At 30.0% G+C, this 21,938-nt stretch overlaps 4 protein-coding genes across 5 annotated transcripts; 2 read left to right on the top strand and 2 right to left on the bottom strand.

Moving 5' to 3' along the window:
* The first annotated feature begins 915 nt into the window (after nt 1–915).
* Nucleotides 916–5,136, top strand: LOC126686847 (early nodulin-like protein 17). The gene is made up of 2 exons (XM_050381113.2): nt 916–1,190; nt 4,509–5,136. The coding sequence occupies exons 1-2, from the start codon at nt 998–1,000 to the stop codon at nt 5,003–5,005; spliced, it is 690 nt and encodes a 229-aa protein (XP_050237070.1). The 5' UTR covers nt 916–997; the 3' UTR covers nt 5,006–5,136.
* A 3,783-nt stretch (nt 5,137–8,919) lies between these two features.
* On the bottom strand, nt 8,920–11,368 carry LOC126686845 (pentatricopeptide repeat-containing protein At1g11900). Of its 2 annotated transcripts, XM_050381110.1 has the most exons (3): nt 11,115–11,368; nt 10,928–11,016; nt 8,920–10,466 (listed from the first exon to the last, which is right to left on the bottom strand). In XM_050381110.1, the coding sequence occupies exons 2-3, from the start codon at nt 10,997–10,999 to the stop codon at nt 9,414–9,416; spliced, it is 1,125 nt and encodes a 374-aa protein (XP_050237067.1). In that variant the 5' UTR covers nt 11,000–11,016; nt 11,115–11,368; the 3' UTR covers nt 8,920–9,413. The 2 variants fall into 2 exon arrangements, with proteins under 2 accessions (XP_050237067.1, XP_050237068.1); XM_050381111.2 differs by lacking the exon at nt 11,115–11,368 and having other exon boundaries at nt 8,920–10,444; nt 10,928–11,018.
* A 1,396-nt stretch (nt 11,369–12,764) lies between these two features.
* LOC126686846 (protein APEM9) lies at nt 12,765–17,401 on the top strand. Its single transcript, XM_050381112.2, has 6 exons — nt 12,765–12,910; nt 13,121–13,288; nt 13,984–14,061; nt 14,380–14,665; nt 15,408–15,766; nt 16,792–17,401. The coding sequence occupies exons 1-6, from the start codon at nt 12,864–12,866 to the stop codon at nt 16,919–16,921; spliced, it is 1,068 nt and encodes a 355-aa protein (XP_050237069.1). The 5' UTR covers nt 12,765–12,863; the 3' UTR covers nt 16,922–17,401.
* A 1,966-nt stretch (nt 17,402–19,367) lies between these two features.
* On the bottom strand, nt 19,368–20,101 carry LOC126686849 (splicing factor 3B subunit 6-like protein). The gene has a single exon (XM_050381114.2). It carries the CDS (start codon nt 20,012–20,014, stop codon nt 19,640–19,642), a length of 375 nt encoding a protein of 124 aa, XP_050237071.1. The 5' UTR covers nt 20,015–20,101; the 3' UTR covers nt 19,368–19,639.
* Between the last annotated feature and the right edge of the window lie 1,837 nt (nt 20,102–21,938).

Below are 21,938 nucleotides of genomic sequence, written 5' to 3' on the forward strand. Positions count from 1 at the left end.
TTTAAACACCTATTTTCAGCAAATTGTTTATAAAAATACGTTTCATTCGTAGATTATTGGTAGATGGTGTATTTTTATAAAAAAAAATATATTTGCAATAGCAACAAATTAGAGCATATTTTTACAAAAATTTCAAAAAAAAAACATATGGAACGTAATTTTCTTCTCTAATTTAAGCAAACTAAAAACCCGTGTTGTAGCATCACCAATGGAAGACTTAACTGATGAATAGGTTGTGAAAATTAGAGAGGCAGCGATTGAGTTTAAATAAAGTAACTCCACTTCTCTCGAGTTACTACTAGATCTGATAACGTCTTGCTCATTCTCCATAAAAGAGATTCAAATTCTTTAATCACAAGGGACTGTCTAATTGAGAAAAAAATAAAAAATTGTCGACGAGGGATACAAAATTCTGACCTAATTTAACTAATAACAAATTCCACAAACATATTAAAATTTTGGATATAAATTTATATTTCCTAAAACTACAATTATTTTTTTCCTAAAATACAAATAAAGAAAATCATAACAAAATATAATTGGGACAATTCTCGAATTCTACTTTTGAAAATTATTACAGCGGGACACACTTTTTGTAAATAATGACATCTCACATTTTTTTATTCTTTAAATTGCCTTTTTAATTTTAAAAATATCCTTTTTATTTTTTTATTAGTGTTTTTATATTATATTTATGATATATTTATATTGTATTTATAGTGAATAAATTCTGGTTAAAAATACATTTTTATAAATATTTTATGAAACTGGATATCAAATATAATTAGCAATTTATCATCTAAATTTTAGAAAATATTAGGACAGTTTGAAGATAATCCTAGCATAATTAGCAAATAATTAGCAAGAAAAAAGGGGTATATAAAGTTTTATTAAAAAGAAGATAAGAGTTCCATTAGGAATAGACAACTCCTTTATTTCTAAGAATAGGAAATTAAACTCCACACTCCTCTTTTATGCTCACTACTCTCCAACACCAATGGAACATCAAACATTAACTCATCTCTCTCTATCCTTCTCTTTTCTTCTTCTTTTTAGTTTTTCATTAGCATCCGCTTACAAGAATTACACAGTTGGGGACTCCTTGGGTTGGTATGATATCACTGAAAATCCTAACATCAATTACCAAAAATGGGCTGATCCTAAGAACTTCAGTCTGGGTGATTTCCTCAGTAAGTTTTCTTTTCGATGTTTATCGTTTCCGTTTCTTATATTTTGAAAAATATTATTTTGCGGTTTCCGTTTTCGTTTCCGTGCAACAAAGGTACTAACATGTTCATATTTTAACTTAGTTAAGCATATATGAAAACTTGATTGATCTTCTTATTTGATTGGATTATTATTGATTTGAATTTTTGTGATTATAATCAAATAAGGAAAGAAAATTTATATTTTAAATTTGATCACATAGTGATAAAGAAGAAAAACAGAAGGTCTCTAGCTTCCACATATTTCTGTTCCCTTATCATGATATTCATGATTTTTTTACTTTGCTTTTAGCTTTCTATTGCTGAATTTAAAGAAATTGTGGAGTTCACATAAGATAGGATAACAAGCATTTAAGATGCTCTATCTACTTTACTAATTCACATGTTTTTCTAGGAGATATAATCTTTGTATAGAATTATTGAAGTTAAAAAAAATTGTCAACTTAATTTAATATTCCATTTATCTTATTCTATTTTACTATAAACTTTTTATGTATTGTTTAAGATAATTTAATAAAAAGAAGTATATTTGTATTGTGATATATACTCTAATATTATGTTAAATATCACATATTTTATTAAAATAAATTTCAAAAATAATTAATTAAAGACGGTAAAAATAGAAGTATCAAATTAAAAGTATACTATAAATAAAAATTATCAACTAAAATAAGAAAAGAAGGTATTATTTTTATTCTATTTTTAAGCTCTTAAAACTATTTTGGTTGAATTTGTAATTGTTGCTTTGCGCGAGATAAGCCCCAATATAACTCATTTCGTTATTGAGGTTTAAAAGGGTATTTTAAAAAAAATTATTATTTAAGTCTCAAAAACTATAATTGAAAAACAGCATATTAGAAATATTTTTCAAGAAGCAAATTTGGAGAACTCCAAGCTCATAAGAAAAATTAAGTCAAAAAATTAATTAAACAATAATTATAAAGTGGGATTGTGAATTTATATTGTTTATTCTATTTTTCCCCCAAGTGATATGAGATCTAGGATAGTTGTCAGTGGAACAGCTAAACTCAAAAAAGTAAAAGATTAAGAAAGAACTAGACAGTACACTGATTGCCAATCATCCCAACTGTAATACATGTTTCTAAAATAATTGCCAACTACTACAACTTAGCTTTTAGTCTTCCCTTTTTTTTTAGTGTTTTTGTGTTGAAAAATATGCAAAAATAACCCTCATATATATTTTATTGGCATCTCATGTATTTCGAATCTAAAATATGATCCTAACGTTGTAAAAAATTTCAAAAAAAGACAAAAAAATGATGGCGTTAGACAGAAATGTGTACGACATTAAACGAAAATGTTAATAAAAGGGTCATTTTTAATACTTTAGGTTCATTTTTGAGATCCAAAATACATAAATTGCCAACATAAAACGCAAGCTATATATTAGGGTTATTTTTACATCTTTTCCCTTCTTTTTTAACTCTTGCTCTTCAATAAAGAAAAGAATAAACTCTATGGTATAATTGAATGAGATAGATAATCAAGATTCTTACATCAACTTAACTTTATTCATTGTCATGATCTTTTAGACATTTTTATGAGATACGATTTAATTTACTTTTCTCTAATAATTGTAATTGTATTTTTATTATTTTATAATATTTAATTGCTCAGATTTTATTTTGAAGGTTCATAGATTAAATTCTATAATATGATTTTTATAGTTATATTTTAATTATTTTTAAGTCTTTTAAAAAAATTGCACAAACCAAACGGACTAAACAATTAAATTAAAGCAACTCAAACCGAAACAGTTTAATTATTTTATTTTAAAGTTTTTCAAAAATAGTTTGTATTAGTTTCAAACTTTTGGAAAATTAAAAAACTGAACTACGTACATTTAACACAAATTTTTACTAACACAATTATTGTCTTAAATTATATTCATATGTAAGATTTTATATTCAACAATATTTATTTTTATGTTGTAATAGAAATATATTTGTATACATAATTAATTTCAGTAATTTTTGAAATAAATTGGAGTTAAAATACCTATTTTATATATGCGGTTAGTTTCTTTCATTACAATTAAAGTAAAAATTGAATTTATAATATCATTAGATTATTGTTTAGTTTATAACAAATGAATCTGAAGTCGGTGTCTTCACATGGTACAGTTGATCTAAGACATACCATGTGACAGGCAAAAGCGACAAAAGTGGTTGCTTCAAGACAACACTAACACTCTCTTCTTTTAACCTGTCACTATATGATTGGTTTTGTCGCCAAAAATATCACTGAGTTATTTTATTTTATTTTCTTTATTTTAGTGCTATCTATATATATATATATATATATATATATATATATGTATATTCTCTCTTTAAACTGTCTAAAGATATTATTTATTGGAATAATTCTCATGATATATTTGTTGATTTCCTGCAACTTTTCTGCCATAATTTGTTGTTTTCTACATTTACAAATTTATAATTTTTTTACTAGTATGTCTTTTATGCAAATTCTGTACAACATTCCATGCGCTTAACTAAATATTCGTGTAATATATGTAGCATAATGATTTGATATGCTTTTATAAGTTATAAGAAAATTAAATTTTAATAATGAACCGCAACTATTCAAAAAAAAAAAACTATAACCCAAGCGGCAATATATATAATTTGTAACTAAATTTTTAATTATATTAGGTTAGATGTTCTCGATGTGGTTCGAAATTTAATGTTGTAATATACTCATAACTATGTTTGCTCTGTCATTTTTTTCGAACGTTGTCAAGTATACCCATGCACATTTTTTAGCTTATGTGACGCAACGTTGTATATACTAAGTAGGACAATTCTTTACATGTTGACGTATATTACACCATGCCATCTCTAAACATGTTATGAATATCTGATTAAGGTCAAAAATGATGAATCAAACATAGAAATTTTAAAATTATTGTATAGTTGGCAAAGTGGATATAATTATGGCTAGATAAGTACATTTTACTTGATTTACTTTAGCTAATAATAATGATAGGCGATATATTAACATAAACTTTTATGTCGTTCTTGGTTGTCAATGTTTTTTTTTTTTTTTTGATAATTGGGAAGGGGGAGCGTTTGTGGGAGGATTTGAACCCACGACCTTGGCATTTGCTGCCCAGCGCTTATACCATTTGAGCTACAGCTCGTTGGTTCTTGGTTGTTAATATTGAACAATCATTCAACACCAACTTTATTTAATAAATTTTATTTCAATTTTATTTGACAACGAACTTACATTTTATTTTATTTTAATCTCTTAATGCAGTTTTCAACACCAATAATAATCATTCAGTAGTTCAAACATACAATGTCACAACCTACAAATTATGTGATTATGACAATGCCCTAGACAATGACACAGTACAATGGTCAACTACTGATCCATCAAACACTGATACATTTGGAGTTACAGTCCCGGTTCCTCTATTAAAAGAAGGTCTTACATTTTTTTTCTCTGGAGATTATGATGGTGATCAATGCAAAAATGGTATGCATTTTAAAATTAATGTTACTCATGGTAAAGGATTGCCGGAAAGTCTAAAAGATCCGGCCGATCAGGCGCCTGCACCGAATAGTCCTGATATATCCGGAGATGATACGGTACCGGATACTATTGTACCAGCCAATTTCGATCATCCGAAACAGGTAAGCGATGAGGATGACATGCAGGATTCGGGATCTATTTTATTATATTCAAATTTCTTGGGGAGGAAATTGAACGGGATTTTGATTTTAGTTTGGGTTATATGCTTGTTTCAATGAGGTAAATAATATCCTGGATATAGTATGTTCAATTCATTTATTTATTTGTTTTTGTGATATTATATATAGAGAACTCCTTGTATTCAATATAAATATAAATTACACTAATAAAATTAAGATTTAATACATTATTTAACCACTAAATTTTATCATTTTATTCTATGCGACCTCTAAACTTATTTTTTGTTCTATTGGACTTTTTAACTATTTTTTTTGTTCTATTTAACTCTTAAATTTAATTATTTTGTTCTTTGTGACCTTTGAACTAATTTCGTGTTTTATTAGACCTTTTAACTATTTTTTTTGTTTTATTTAATCCCTTAACTATTCTTTTTGCCTATTGCGTATTTAAATTTTTAATTTTTACCCATTTAACCTCCTAAAAAAATACAACTTTGCAACCATATTATATATAGAATAAATGCTTAAAAGCATATTAATTTATATACAATGACGTATGATTATTTTAATAATATTTTTGTAAATTGTTGACGACAATATAAATTAGAAAGAAAAAGGTAGAAATAAATAAAAAAATTTAAAGTTGATCAAATAATTAAGTGATATTACTTCTTGAACATGTAAATATTTTTTTACATTTCAACAATGATAAAAGGAGTTCATCTCTTTTGGTTAACAATATTTATAAAATACATAAATTTATTATACTTTGATAATATTAAATGAATGTTTAATTGTTCAAAAAAATTATAAATTTTAGTGTGATTTGTAAATTTAACTTGAATTTCTAATTTTAAAAATTTTAAGATACCAAACTCTAATTTTTTGCAATTTCAAACTTTTCAAATCACTTACGAATCTTTTAAGTTTGTGTTTAAATTGTAAAACACGCTATAATTTATGATTTTAAAGCAATTAATCCTTAATGAATTTTTAAAAAATATATAAAATACATCGCTCTTTATTTTAAATGAAGAAACATATTTATATTTATTAAAAATCAATACATTGTGTGAAAGGTAAAATGAGTAAAAAAAAGTAGTTTAGATGTTCATTGGGAAAAACATTTAGCTGAGGGGTTAAATAGAACAAAAAATAGAGTTGAGAGGTCCAATGAAATAAAAAAATTAGTTTAGAGGTCGCATGGAACAAAAGGGTAAAGTTTAGGGGTTAAATAGAATAAAAAATTAGTTAAGCGGTCTAATGTAACAAAAAATTAGTTTAAAGGTCACATGGAATAAAATGGTAAAGTTTAGGGGTTAAATAATATATTAAACTATAACATTAATAATAGTATATGATTTTTTGCATTTGGCTTTGGATAGTGTTTTTGGGAAGTCTTAAAATTATACTAAGATACTAAAGTTCAATTATATATTCCAAGAGGAGCAAAATGATACTACAAGTTAATAAGAGTTTACAAGAGTTTGATTGATTTCTTAAGCACACTTTATTCTCAAATACAAAGAATATTTTATATGAAGACTATTTTTTCTTAAGACTTAATCATTAAAGAATATTTCATTTTCTTGATTGTTTTTGTTGTTTATGGCTCAAACTATTAAAATCATCAATTTTAGCGTATTTTTATATTTGTTGTTGTAATTGTAGTTATTTATTTAAATTGAAATGAAAAAAAAATTCAAACATACCCTTCATGTTTGAAAATTTTGATAGTAAAAAAAATGAAACAATATAAAAGGCATATTTAGTCCTTTTTATATTCTAATTCGAACAAAAGGCTATAGTAAAAAATAAACTATTTGACGATTTTAAAAATTTGTGCCATAAAAAAAATTTCTAAAGGTGGAGTATTTTTTTATTAATTAAGCCTTCTCTTATGTATATTTGTATTTTTCTTGTAGAACAAATTGGAAATCATGCTTTATAAAAAAAATTAAAGTTTAATTTGTATGAAAAATTATCCATCTATCAAGGTCATGTATTTAATTTGATATTAGTTGTCATAGATTGTAACCTAAATTTAAGTATATTATAGAATTGGACACAATATCATGTAATATTAATTTACATCAATTCATACATTATACATGTCTACTTAAAGTGTGATAACCTATCACAAATATACATGATAAACTGAAAAATATAATGTAAACCAGAAGAGATAATTTGTAGCTATTTTAGATGTTGGAGAAAATTAAATTTTCATATTAAATACTATCAAACATTAAATTTATAAAAGATTATATTCGATAAAGATATTTGTATAGCTCATGAGTTTAATGGTGAAACTTCAGCACTCGTCTTAAATTTATAATAAATTATAAATTTAACCATTTTTAATAGAACTTTCAAAATCAATTTTAACCTCAGCTCAGCTCTCAGTTCCAGCTCAGCATACGATTGTTTACGATGCTTTTGGTTGTAGAGTATTGAATCTCTTGTAAATACACGCTCAATGTGTGTTAGCATATGCATGCGTGTTAGTTTTTTTATTATGAGTTAGTTCTTGAATTTTGTTAGATTGATTCAAGTATATAAATTCACCTCCTTTGTAAAACAATTATCATAATCAATAGTCGTCAAATAAATTATGATCTGCCACTTCACGATCCTGATTAATCATAATATGACCTAGAATTGAGCCGCAACAAGATGATTGTATGTTTATTTAATTTTTCTCTTAATGTTAATGTGATGTGATTTTTATTTTAAAATAAATTATTTAAATTTAATGTATAATTTATTAAAATATGTTATGTTTATTTATTATATCTTCATTAATAAAAATATAACTAGTATTTAATGAAAAATTGGATTAAAATAAATATTTGAAAAGTTAACTATATAAATTAGGCCAAATAACTGAAAAGGTTAAATCTTTTGAAGAAAGTTTCACAAAAGTTCAAACCTTTCAATTTCATCTGATTTGTCCCACACCATAAATTCATTTTGATTGTCCAACTCTCAATTTTCAATTGATTTTGCATATGTGGCACCTACGTGGCGCTGATAAGACATACCACACGTATGCCACCTTAGTGAATGCAAGGTAAAAAAATCCAAATAAATTCTTATATTTTTTTAGAAAACATTTACACCCTCAAACTTTAATTTGTTTCAACTTAACTTTTAAAATATTTACCAATTTTATGTTTATGAATTTTTTAAACATTTTCTCCCCCTTCTTCATTTATTTTATCCATAAATAAGTAAAATATATAAATTAAAACTAATTAAATAATCATCCCATCCCCGTCGCATACAAATTTTTTTCCCGACAATTATTTTCCGAGGAGGAGATCTGCTCCTCCGGCGAGGAGCAGAATTTGATCTCTCAAGCATGTAATCCTAAACAAATATTGCACATACTTCAATTTCCTTCTACAGCATGAGCTCTTTCAATTGTTCCATGATTTAATCTCCCCGACCCCGAATACATTAATCAGTTACCGGAATATAAGATCACTTAGCAGAACTAACACTCTGTCGAGACAGGATTACTGATCCTGTTTCTCCAATTAATATGCAGCAAAAATTGAACGACGTTCCTTGAACAGATAATCTTCTTCCCTCTATCCCAAATTTGAACTAAGGAATTCCCTATCAAGTTATTTCTCATTTTTCAAAGGACTAATGGATAAAAAAATACAAACTTCTTCAATTTTTTTACAAATCTAATCAAATTTTTCAATTTCAGTAATTTTAGTTATTTTTTTTAAATAGTGGTTTTAGCCTAATTTCAAAGATTACTTAACCGGCATGTGATATGATATATTAAAAATTTAATTTTTAAAGTCATACGCATAAAATTATGAAAATAAAAGATGCATATATAGATTTCCATGTCAAATTGAACAATTAGTGAAATCAGCATAAAATTATCAAGCTAAGAAAAATGTCGATCATTTAAATTCAGCAAAAAAATTGTTGAAGCTGAAAGGGATCCTAATAAGAAAACCTCCTAATAGTCATTCATATTCATATTCATATCAAATCAAATCAAATCAAAATTCTTTATAACAAAGTCCACACATATAAACATCATAGCATGATACATAATTCTTACCATCTTATATTATATTCTGCTAAATGTTTTGCATCAAATAGCATGTAGAAGTACACTAACAATGATCGTAGCAGCAGAAAAAGTATCTCGCCAAGTAATTAATCCCTACACTGCATTTACATTTATCAGAAAAATTAGAAAAGTTAATGAAGGAACAAACGTACCAATAGATGACCAGAGGTAAAATGCCAGCCTTGCTCCTTTTACTGGGTTGAGCGACAAGATAAAAGTCTGGCTCCATCCAATGAAAGCAAAGTAGAAAGCAGCAAGTGATCAATGGGTAAATCTGACTTCCGATAACTCTCAAGAGACTCGAGTACTAAGTCACAATGCAATTCCTCAGCTCAGAAGCTTGAATTAACGTACAAAGTTGCCAACTCGGAAACAATCACAAGAATTCAGATATATTGAGTTAAACTACCGCCTTTTTTGTTTGTAACCAATTGAGCCAGTCAGATTTTGGGGAGATGCATTCATCTCCTCCAAAAGGGTAAGGGCTAACTCTACTTTTCCCACTTTCTTCGCAGTATTGATTAACGATCGATAAACATAAATTGATGGATGGATCTGCCTTATCTTCATATCGTCAAAAAGACTCAAGGACTCCTCCAGGTTCCCTGATCTTCCAAAACTATAAATTAGTGCTGTATATGTAAGCAAATCAGGTCTAATGCCACTCTCACACATTTCCTTTATGTATACCAAACACAAATCCAACCTTCCTGCCTTCTGCAACTGGTTTAATAATGTATTGTAAGAAATAAAGTCTGGATCTATTCCTGCTTCCTTCATAAAAGAAAACTCGAGGAGCATTTCATCAACCCGACCTGCACGGCCTAAGATATCCAAAATTGTATTATATGTGATCAAATCTGTCCTACATTTCAGCTCTTTTATCTGATAAAATATAAGAAGGGCTTTGTCAAACTGCCTACATTCACCAAAGGCAAAGATGATTTTATTTATGACCATCATGTTTATTGGAAATATCAGCTCCGACACTTGTTTAACGAGTCTCAATAACAGAACATCATCGACTGTGTTCATAAAGCCCTTGGCAAGATTAAGACAAGAACTAGGAGGCATAGATTGACCGGACATCATCAAATGTTTGAAAACCTGAATCACAATCTCAAGCTGATTAGCTTCAATTGCAGCTTCCATAACGATATTATAAGCACTAGGGCCAGGAAAAATATTTCTATTTTGTAAAAATTCGAGCAATCTAGCGGCAACGGAAAGACTCCCACCATCACATAGCTTAACAAGATAATTAATACAGATTTCTTCAGTCGACCTCGGAGTCTTCTGAATAGTAGCAAGAATCATATTTAAGTTAGCTTGTGCAACCTCATCCAAATCCACAGATGCCTGGGTTGCAATCAGCTTATAATTGACAATAACTTGAGTCGCACCCTCAACGAGTGAATAGAGCCAAGGAGAACCAACTGGGATGGATATCATACAACTCTGTATTAGAGATGTAATCATCAATATCTTTTAATTTAACCGCAAACAAAGTCAGAGTATCTCCAATTTAAAACTACAAAAAGAAGAATAAACCCTAACACCTTTTTTAGAGTATATCAAAAGCAAAAGAAGAACTCGACTGAAAATCACATCATTATAGCTTTATGACTTGTTTAGAGAAACCATAGCGTTATCGGCATTATCACTTGTTTGAAATGAATTCAAGAAAAAAATGAGATTTCCTAACACAATCATTCAGTAAATAGAATTGAATTGAATTCTTACATTTGTAAAACACTCCTATAAAGCTTTGACTAAAAAAATTCAAAGGAATCCTTCCAAACAAAGCAGTTAATTAAATTAATTTAAAATTGAACTGAAACTCCTAAATTTTTAAAAGCAGCAAACACATTCTAAAAAATAAAATAAAAATGGGAATGAAAATGAAAAAGAAAATTTACCTTAATGGGAAGAACCCTAATTCTTTGAGACATAACTAAGGATCTTCCTATGATTCCAACTAAACTCCTCATCTGTGATAGCAGCAATACTGATAACAATAGTATGAAAAACAAAAATTAACGTTACATTCAGCATTTGAAATTTTGTTGCAGAAGACACTATTATTGAGTATATTATTTTATTTACCTTTAAGTTCACCACCATCAACCAGCTTTTAAGTCACCGGACGGCCACCGATAACTGGCGGAGAGCAGCAAGCCGCGAAACAGCAGAAAATTGTTACACTTGTAGGCTTTGGTAGGCTCTAGCCTGGGCTGAGCTTCAGAGGTGGAGGTGTTCCGGTGGATGCTGAAGCTCTGTTAGACTGCCGCCGATGGTTGTTTATGTACAGCACCTGTGTAATAGCCTGGCTGTGTTTGGAGAAGACGACTAAAATTATGTTTTTATTCCTTATTTAAAGGGTTAATGTCCCAAACAAATACTCGACCTGTTAACCCCTTTTCAATTTCACCCTGACGTTATAAAATCGTCAATTGTATCCAAATTTATACTTTTAAATTGTTATTGTATCCAATTTTATAAATCGGACTACTTTCCGCTGAAAGCAATTCAGAAAATCTCTTATAAATTACTTATTTGAACTTTTTTACAATGAAAAAGAGATCAATTAAGTTTTTATGAATAGAATAAAAAGTGAAAGTTATGTATTTGAATTTATAATATCAGTGTGAAATTTAAAAGGAGCTAAAAGATCAAATTTTTTATGGACATTAAGCCTTATTTAAATTGGACCAGATCATTTAATTTTCAGATAGAAGGGACCAATTTGTAAACTATCACTTGTATAGGGACTTTAAAATAATTTGATCTAAAATAAAATGAACAAAGGATCACTTTACCCTCCGAACTTGGCGCAAAGTATCAAAAACGTCCAAATTAGCGAAACCGGATCACTTTTACCCCGAACTTGGCAAAACCGTTTCAAAAACACCCCTATGCTGATGTGGCACCCTAATTGGAGAGTGAGATTCTAAATACTCATTAATTCTAATTAAATACTCATTAATCATACTAAAATACTAATCTTAATTAATTCAGGGGCTTTTATGAACTTTTTTTAAAAAAAATTGATTTTTTTTTACAATTTCCGGCGAGGAGGAGATCCTCCTCGCCGGAACCTGCTGCTCGTCTCAGACGAGCATGTCGGTGCTCGTCCGAGACGAGCAGAACCTTGCTCGTCTGAGACGAGCAAGGATGTGCTCGTCTGAGACGAGCAAGGATCTGCTCGTCTCAGACGAGCAGGTTCTTGCTCGTCTCAGACGAGCAAGGTGCTTGCTCGTCTCAGACGAGCAAGAACGGAGGAGCTGCTGCCGGCAGCTCCTCTGAGACCCATGGGTCAATTTTTTGACCCATGGGTCTGATTTAATGTTTAAATTTTTTTAATTTTTTTATTAAAAAATATAATTTTTGGGGATTAATTTGGAATATAAGTAAAAGTTGGAGGATTAATTTGTAATTTTAAGTTTGAAATTAAAAGGATGAAATTGTTATTTTTTTAAATTATTAGGTATTAATTTAAAATGTTTAAAAAAAATTAGGACTATTTTAAACTTTTTTCAATCAAAAACCACCTTAGAAAACCAAAACCCCTATTAAAACCGGAGAGTGAGGTACACTCTCTAGGGTGAGAGTGGGGAGGGGGGTTTTTGTACTAAATTTGATAAGTTCAGGGTAAAAGTGATCCCGTTTTGCTAATTTGGACGTTTTTGATACTTTGTGCCAAGTTCAGGGGGTAAAGTGATCCTTTGTTCAAAATAAAATCAAGAACCAGAGCTTACTTTTTGGGTTCTTCTGTTGTTCTTCGAAGTTGAAAGAAGAGCAGGTACCTGCGTTTATAGTTAATTTACTCCGTTAGATTTCTTTAAGACGGCTTTAATGGACTCAAATTCCACAATCTGGGAACAAATTGAACGCTCTGAGAGGTATTTCTCTATCTTCTTCGCCATTTTCCTTCAAATTTTATGCACAATTTCAAGTTTTATCAATCAATTTTATTTTGGTTCAAGATTATATCAAGTAGAGTAATCTCATAGTTTAATTTTGAGTGTATTATTTTATGGGATGATATGGATAAATTCTAATTGTAATATCTATTTTCAATTTCTTATGTTTTTTGATTAATTTTTTTGCAGTTGCCTTGTTGCTTCTATGTATGAAGAAGCTGCGTCATTGGCTTCCTCGGTTTTAAATAGAATTTGCAACAATTTGGATATTCAAGTTGCTGAAGAAAAATCTGAGTTGAATGATATGATGGTATCTGCTGGTATGGTGTTGGTTCAGTCCTTGAGCCGACTTGGCAGGTAAACCATATTTTAGGCTTATGACAAAAGTAATAGTCTTGGAGTTAAAGTTCCTGAATTTTGAATTCTTGTTTTTTTATTGGTTGGCTATGTGTCCGTATGAACTCGTTTTTAATTCGTTGGGTAACGGATGGGTTGTGTTGTGCTCTCCTTTTGCTATTGACTAAGTTAATATAGTCATTTTTCTTTTTCTGTGGCATGATATCTAATGAACTTATAGGGTTGTTCTTTTTTCGTAGTTGTGAAAAACCTGACTCTGATTTATGTTCAACATAGACATATAATACCCTGATTTGTTCAATGTAGACATATACTTACCTATAACAATTCTGACTTATTATTTAACCATCTTTAATTGTTATTTCAACATCATTCATTTTCAACTGTAACTGTTCATTGATCTCATCAATTCAGTTCAGATATATATACAATTATCTTTTCATGTCATGATTCTTTGACTCTTTCCTTGAATGGACTGCTTTCTAATTTCATTGTTTGCATAGTCAGCACTTATCTCAACTAATGGTCAGGTTGATGTGTTGAGTGAGACAATATGTGAAAGCTTAACGCAAATGCTAATCTTTTTTATTACAGTATTCTAAGTGCTAGACTTGCTTAATTTTTATAAGCTGTACATGCTTAACTAAACAGTGCCATCAAACTTTAATTATATCAAATGTACTTCTTGTGTGCAGGGCATCAGACATTTCGAAGGAGCTCAAACTGCTGTTTGTGTCTGTTGATGCTATACCTGTTCAAGTTCTTCTTACTGGGTAAACCTTTGACCCATAGCCTGTTCACTATGTCTATTCAGATGTAGGGATCATATTAATAACATACGAAAGGAATTCCATTTTATTTCTTAGTTATCTATTTTCATAAATTTCTTGTATTCACAAATTAGCAAATGCTACTGTCCTAAGATTGGAGAGAACCTTATAACAAATGTCAAAGCTATAGAAACTGATGGATCTTAATGTTAACTATCTTGATGCTAATGGGTTTTTCTGGAAATTGGAATAAAAGGAAATTCTTGTATTTGCGATGTTAAATGGAGCGAAGAGTGTGAATTTATGTGATTTTTGTTTTAGGGTATGCTTTCAGATATCAGAAGGCTCATCTTTAGGTGTCAGAGAGTTTCTTGAAGAATTCCTTGAGAAGTGGCATTTTGTGGATGAAAACTATTATGTTCTTAATGGTGCACAAATAGATGTTAAGGCGCAGCAAGGGTATGAGAATAGCAGCATTTTGGGAGTTGATGAGTATATTCAGGTCGTTGAACTCTATGCTGTGTCACTTCTTGGCGCAGCTTTGAAAGATGTGGACCATGCAATTGCTTGGGTGGAGAAAGCTGCTTTACCTGAGGAAAAAAGACAGGTGAGTTATCGACTTTGCATCTTATATTGATGGCAGCCGAATTTTGTTAACCTAAATAAGCAGAAATTTGAATAATGTATCACATGCCTGTGTGCACAACCATGTTTCATCTCTACTGATGATTTTATTAAGCTAATTTAGAATAGAATAGTCATAAAGCGATACTGTTGATTTATAGCATATTGTTGAATTGTTATACGTGCTATAAAATTTAGGTTTGGGAGATTTTGAATCAATCTAGAACCTAGGTGCTTTTAGGTTATAATACAGTAACAACTGGTATAATCCTCCTACATAGTAACAGAACAGATTTTTTTCTTTCCTTTTTTGCTTTAAATTTTCTAAGTATTGGCCTTTATGAAACTTGCATATAAATCTACCAAATTGACTATCACCCCTTGGCATTACAAGTTTACAACCAATTACATTACTATTTACTGCGGATCCACCACCAAGGCAGTATTAACGAAGTTCCCATTTTCAGCTAATTGTACTAAATCATCAATTTTCTATTACAATATTTGCAATAACTGCTAGAAAAACTAACGAAACAGATTCCGTATCTTTGATGTGTAAGCCATTGTCATTTTCCCGAATTTGAAGCATAAATGTAAATCTCTTATTCATGAAACCATAGATAACATATTCCTGGACTGGACAGTTTGTCTTTCATTTGGGTGATCTCAAGCCTAACGAACACATGTACTAACATCTCATCTTTTTTTTTTATATTCTACCATAGGGACTTTTGAGGAGATTGCACTCCTTGTACTCTCTTAAAGCTACCAACTCATCACAGGGATCCTCAGATTTACCAGCAAATAACCCTGATTCTCACCGTTCATCCTCAAAAGGACTTAATGTTTCTAAGGACCCTTTGAAAGTTTTTGAAACCAGTTACCTGCCTAACACAGAGAATAATACAAAAACAGGAATTTTGAAATTGTCCAAGTGTATGGACCCGTATTTCTGGTGGAACCGAACAATCACTTTGAAGTTTGGAAATGCACGATTTGTCATAACTAGTGGGAAGATTTTGCTTGGATGCTTGGTGTTTCTCATTTACTATGCTTTCCGGTGGAAACAAGCGAAAGTAAAAGGGTAAGTTTTCCTTTTTCTGCTGTTTATAATCAATTCCTTTATTTCCATATATCTGAAGAGGATCCATATTCACTTTTATTTATAGTTGAACTTGTTTACACCTCATTTTTTGCTGATACATACCTGTCCGTTAGTATAAAACTTAGCAAAGAAAGGAGTATTTTCAATTAAAAATGATTGTTAACAAATGCTATATCTAAATTCTTGCTTTTGAAGTTGATGGTTTTCGTTACAAAACCATCTGAGAGGTTGCTACCATATTAAAGTCGAAAGTGGTTAAGTTTCACTTTGTCAGCCCAGACTGAAGTGTCAAACTGCAGTTGTTAATTAATAGCTGTTGATTAGAAGCAACTTGCATGAATTCCTCAGATGAACAAGACAGGGTTTTAAAAACAGGAAAACTTTAATTAGGATTAGGAGCATCCTTAGCTATAATTTATCTTCTGTTTACAAACATTTCCACTTGCCAAGTTTTTTTTAGCTATGCTACACAGACCCGGATATGAGTGTCCAAAATGGATATGTATCCCTAATTTTCTTAACTGAAAATATGGGGTATGGGTCCGATATAGGACTCAGGTACTTAGGTATGGATATATATGTCTACAATAGATATAAGTATATATATTCTAGTTTTTTTTAACAAAATATATAAAATAAATGTTTGAAACTATAAATACAATCGTAGCTCTTAAGAACCAAAACATGAATTATCAAAAGAAGAACGAAAACATGACACCAAATCCAAACCATGATATGGTATTTTTACAACATGATATGGAAACTTCTCATGAGTTCTATCTCTTGAAGTGTCCACTTGTTAGTTGAAGAGTCGGATCCATATCATGTGTCATGTCGGTGCCATGTCATGTCTGACACGGGTATGGCAGGGAAAAATGACGAGTCCGGGTAACATATCTTTTTAGTATTAGTGTCCTATGAATTTTAAGGAATTAGCCGAGAAAATCTTGTTCCGTTTTTTTTGACTTTCATGCGTAATGACGGTAGTGTCTGGCGAATTTCAGGGTTATTAGCAGACACGTTTTATCCATGAAGAAGGCTTTGATAGATCTATGGCAGCTCACATTCTCATACCAAGTAAATCCCCTAGCTGCTGTTCAACCTCTTCCTGCTCCAACACGAGGTGGCCGGTGACGACTTCAAAGGAAAAGAAAGTATAATAATCCTCACCAATGATCTCATTAGTTGGTATGTTGTACATTCATCTTTTTTTGGATGGTTACCATCCAGCCAGGTATCACCTTGATCATATAAATTAAACAAAATAAAAAAATACCGAAAGCTTAAGGTTTCGGAGCTGTCACTTGTACTTTTTACGGGCGAGTTAGCGGTCTCCGTATTTTTACTGGCTTAAATGCTGTCTTCGTCTGTTTTCTTTGGTGGAACTGAGAACCTGAAATCGAGATTATGAATTTGCGGCCATTGTTTCAGTTAAAAATCATGTTTTACCATCAAAGAAATGCGACTTATTTTTCTGTTGAAGTTGCTTCCAATTTTTCCTTTGAGTCAATTTTGTATGAGTTGATCTACATGGATATTCACAAATTCGATCGGTGTATCAAATCAAAATTTACCATCTCTAATAATGACACAACTCTAATAAGAATTTGCACATAGATCCGATTCTTCTGATTCATTTAGGGTGTTGTTTGGTTCAAATGAATTAATGTTTCAGAACGTTTTTGTTATGCAATTATAAAGTACGGTCAGTGGCATTTAAGTGCAATGTTCACCGAACCAAATTAACTATAACTGATTTTTTCTAATTTTTCTTAATCGAACTATAACAGAAATAACTATTTGGTTTAATTCAACTGATTGTTTTGATTAACTGAATAATTAAATTTCAGTAATTGTAATTATTAAAAAAAAATTGCCAATTGTCAATATACAAATTTAGAAGGCTTGTTGATAATTGAATCTCATAAAAATTAGTATAAAAATACTTTTAATTTTAAAAAGAAATATTATAAAAAGAACATTAGTATGTACTTAGGTTAATTCAAAAAGCAAACCAAATGTAATCAAAATATTAATCATAAACCGAATTTGGTTAATTCGGTTATTAACGAATACCCGCAACCTATATAGCTCCCAATACCATCAGGTTATCAATTCATGCTCATAGACCACAAAATTCAAAACTAAGCTATTAACATTTTCTAATCATTAGGGCAAGCCATAAGCTGGGAAATTTAGCATCCACATTCTCATACCAAATAGCTGCTAGTCCATCCAACCAAAAGGTAGATTTCAATCAATAGCAACCATATAAATTAACAACAATTGGTATCAAACTCAGAAATCCAGCGGCTAAATCGATTGATTAAATACGGTGCAATTCAACCTTCTATAATTTATATCATATTTACAACTAATTGTCTGAAGTCTATAATCGGAGATATTACAGCTCAAGCCACTACTATAATTTATCCTCTTAAAAGAAAGTAGATGACATCCACACAGCATTAGAGTGCATTCATATAACATAAGAAATAAAAATATTAAAATCTTCTCAATCGGAAACTAAAGAGCTGACCAGTAAAGGATCAGACATTAAGTCAACCAAAAATCCGAAAAAGCATAATGTATTCTAACATTCTATGTATTCTTATATTTTATAACAAGAACCAAGCCAAAGGCTTGAGATTTTCGAACCTGACGATTAAAAAATTTCGGTCACTGCTTCCTTTCTTTTTTTCTCTTATAATTCAGAGGATTAAAGGATTTCAGTCCTACTCCCATTGTGACTCAAAAGCCGAACTTAAAACCTATTGATCTTAGGTGGGCACTCTTACAACTTGAGCTAACCTATCTCGTCAAAATCTTTGAATCCCTTTCTGCTTACATTAATCTCCTTCTACTAAATTTGCATCACACTGTAGATTGTTCTTTTAACTGCCCTTGCAGTAATTTAACATCCTAAATCTGTCACACTCTACCTCTACTTAACTCAAAGACACTCATTTATTCATCATTGAGCACAGATTAAAGTTATGGCCTAGTCTTCACTAGTAAAACCAAAAAGATGTCAGAACAAGAGATTCCGATGCAAGATCATTTACCAGCTCCGCCAAATGATCCTTCAACAAAAATGATGACTGTTGACTTATCACTGTTCAGCTTCGTTAATCAATTCATTTTAGTTCCAACTATACACAGTCGGAATCCTAGCAATATCAAAGATCTTGATTTCTCTCTAAAAATTTAAACTAAAAGCAGCCACATATTGTTCCCAAGATGGTACTCAAAATAAGATCTTAAAGTTCCCTTCATCTGTCTATTTTTCTCTATATATACATACCTCCACCTATATACAACTCAAACCATATCTATCAGAATCTCCATCTCTATCAGTACAAAAATACAGGCAAGAGCATACGAGAGATGTGTTATTAAAATATTTTCATCGACATGTACATACTCTCGACAAAACCTAAACTGATTCTAAGCAATCACACTATCGAAGCACATATGAGAAAAGAACACACCCCTGCAATCACAAAATCCATATACACATATGAATAAGCTTTCAGCATATGTTGATAAAAATATCATCCCGAATTACCGAAGAATATCATTTCGCAGCAACTATCAGTAGCATAACATTAAAAGAAACAGAATTCGCCAATTCGCCAAACAGAAACAAGCAAATAAAAGAACCCCTAAAATTCCACAAATACCTCATTTTTGTAAAATTAGGGCTTTCAAATTCTTATCATTAAAGAACCACTACAAGTTCCACACAAGTACTTAAAATTTGAGCAATAGCATAACAACTCCATTAATATACACTAAATTTTAAGAAGAAACCCTAAAATCCCAAATTAATAAAAATTAGGGTTTCTCACTCTACTTATCTTTAGTAGAGACGCCATATTTCTCTTGCATTCTAGCAATCTCATCTTCTTTTTTCTTCTGATCAAATTTCTTACTCATTTTAGCTTGCTGATAATACAAAACAATCAGATACCTATTCGCCACGTTGAATCCAGACAAGTGATCCACCGCCGTTTTGGCGTCGTAAATATCTTCGTACACAACAAACGCCGTCCCGCGCGTGTCTTTGTTGGTTCCGATTCGAATTTGACGAATGGCTCCGTATTTTCCGAAAATATCGTACATCTCTTCGCTTGAGATGTTGAACGGTAAGTTACGGACGTAGAGGACTCGGTTTACTTCCGGTGGGAGACGCGTGTTGCCTTTCCGGAGACTGATTGCTGCCATTTTGGGAGAATTGGTGTGTTTGGTTGCTGAGAAACGTCGAGAAAATTGAAAGAGAAAACAGGGTTTGGAATTACGGTTTATAGAGGAAGAAAATAAAGTCGGTGGTGATGATGTGGCGTGTTTTGATTTGCAGAAGAAAATTACTAAAATAATGTTTGCCCCCTGTACTTATCAATAATAATAAAATCCATTCAAAAGTTAGCTTTTATTTAGACCAATATTTGGGAAAATTATCAATATGGCCCCTGAGATAAACATTTTTTTTTCAGATACTACATCTTTTTAGTGTAATAACTCCCACTTTTAAAGTTGAGTACATTGATAATAAAAATTATTATTTTTAACTCAATATTGATTAAATAATCTAAGAGTATCAATTAAAGGATGGAACTAGAATTCATCAAAAAAAAGGATGGAACTAGAAATTCACGTATGAGGGGTTGGTTTGTATAAAAAAACCTTTTGAAGGGGGTAACTGTATAAAAGTTAAAATTTAATAACTATATTTTAGAAAACAAAATGAAGTTGAAAAGTAATTTAAAAAAAAAGAATTGGGGAGGCTCAGCTCCTGTATTAATTATTTTTAAGTTTCAATAGTAGTAATTGTTTAGAAAAACATGATAAAATGTTTAAAATTAATTAACTTTTTAATGTTTAAGAATTTTATTTTATCTTTTTGAGACAAGGATTGCGAGGTAGAAAATTTGGAACTAGAGTTTGGAAACTTACAAGCAGCTAAATTACTCTTTCCATTAGACTGAAGCCAATTAAAATGGATTTATTGGCTTATAACTTTCTCTTGTATGGTTGATTTTGTAGAAATTTTGATACAATCCAATTTTGCATACATAAAATTAAATAATTCAGAAAAATTAAGGCACTTTTTGTTTTGATAATGCTAACTATAAAAGAAAAAACTAATCTATTAGTTGTTCCGGACTATCTTCATCACCACGATGACAGAAAGATTATTGTGATAATAATGATAAAATTGTATATCTTCTTCTCCCTCCAAATTTAAATATTTTAAACATTATAATTTTATACCATTAATAAATTTAAATAAGAAGCAAACACTTTGACGATGAGGGAAACGATAGCATAGCAGCCATTTCTAAACCAAACTGGCTAAAGTGGAAGGCTGATTATAAGGATGACGATGACAATGACGATTATGAATCATGATGTTGAGAATAATACAGTTAGGCTCACGAAGGTGGTTATGAGAATGATAATATCTTAATATCTTATATGACGATTACAAATATAATATAACGAACAGCAAGAAAGAAATATGAAAATGAATGTATGCATTTGATAATAGAACATATCTTTTTTACTATTATTATTAAAGTGTGGAAATTTATGAATGTTCTATTTACAAATAAATAAATATCAATATACAAAAAGGCACATATACAACATGATGAAAGAGACATGTTGGTGTAGCATTATATAATAATCCAGAAAAGCAATATAAAAGAAAAGAGAGGTTTGTGTCATAAATAAAAAAAACGAGGGGCAAAATATTAAAAAAAGAGCGTAACCATATCATAATAAAGACACGTATTATTCATATAATATTTACACTCAATGCAAAAGTACATATTGCTTAATAATGAAAAATAACATTCATATATGTATTATACACGTATAAATAGCACTTATATAAAAAATTATTAACATCCATAAGTGGAACTATAAATTATTGTTGATATCATTTGTTATTTTTAGTCACTATTTTTTTATTTAAACATATATTATTTCTATTGAAATAATTATATTTTTAATATAGTTATTAAAGGTATAAAATACAAAATTACACTATATATTAAAATATACTATAATTAATGTTATTTTTCTTATTAAAGTGTTATGGATATTGTATGCGTTTTAAAATTGTTATCAAAAATAGATTTATAAT

The sequence above is a fragment of the Mercurialis annua genome, linkage group LG6 (genome assembly GCF_937616625.2).
Source record: "Mercurialis annua linkage group LG6, ddMerAnnu1.2, whole genome shotgun sequence".
In the NCBI taxonomy this organism is placed as follows: domain Eukaryota; kingdom Viridiplantae; phylum Streptophyta; class Magnoliopsida; order Malpighiales; family Euphorbiaceae; genus Mercurialis; species Mercurialis annua.

Coding starts and splice junctions, on each gene's coding strand:
- LOC126686847 (XM_050381113.2), top strand. CDS start 998: ATGGAACATCAAACATTAACTCATCTCTCTCTATCCTTCTCTTTTCTT. Junction 1,191..4,508: donor CAGTCTGGGTGATTTCCTCA/GTAAGTTTTCTT, acceptor CTCTTAATGCAG/TTTTCAACACCAATAATAAT.
- LOC126686845 (XM_050381110.1), bottom strand. CDS start 10,999: ATGAGGAGTTTAGTTGGAATCATAGGAAGATCCTTAGTTATGTCTCAA. Junction 10,467..10,927: donor TTAGGGTTCTTCCCATTAAG/GTAAATTTTCTT, acceptor TCTCTAATACAG/AGTTGTATGATATCCATCCC.
- LOC126686846 (XM_050381112.2), top strand. CDS start 12,864: ATGGACTCAAATTCCACAATCTGGGAACAAATTGAACGCTCTGAGAG. Junction 12,911..13,120: donor CAAATTGAACGCTCTGAGAG/GTATTTCTCTAT, acceptor ATTTTTTTGCAG/TTGCCTTGTTGCTTCTATGT. Junction 14,062..14,379: donor GTTCAAGTTCTTCTTACTGG/GTAAACCTTTGA, acceptor TTTTTGTTTTAG/GGTATGCTTTCAGATATCAG.
- LOC126686849 (XM_050381114.2), bottom strand. CDS start 20,014: ATGGCAGCAATCAGTCTCCGGAAAGGCAACACGCGTCTCCCACCGGAA.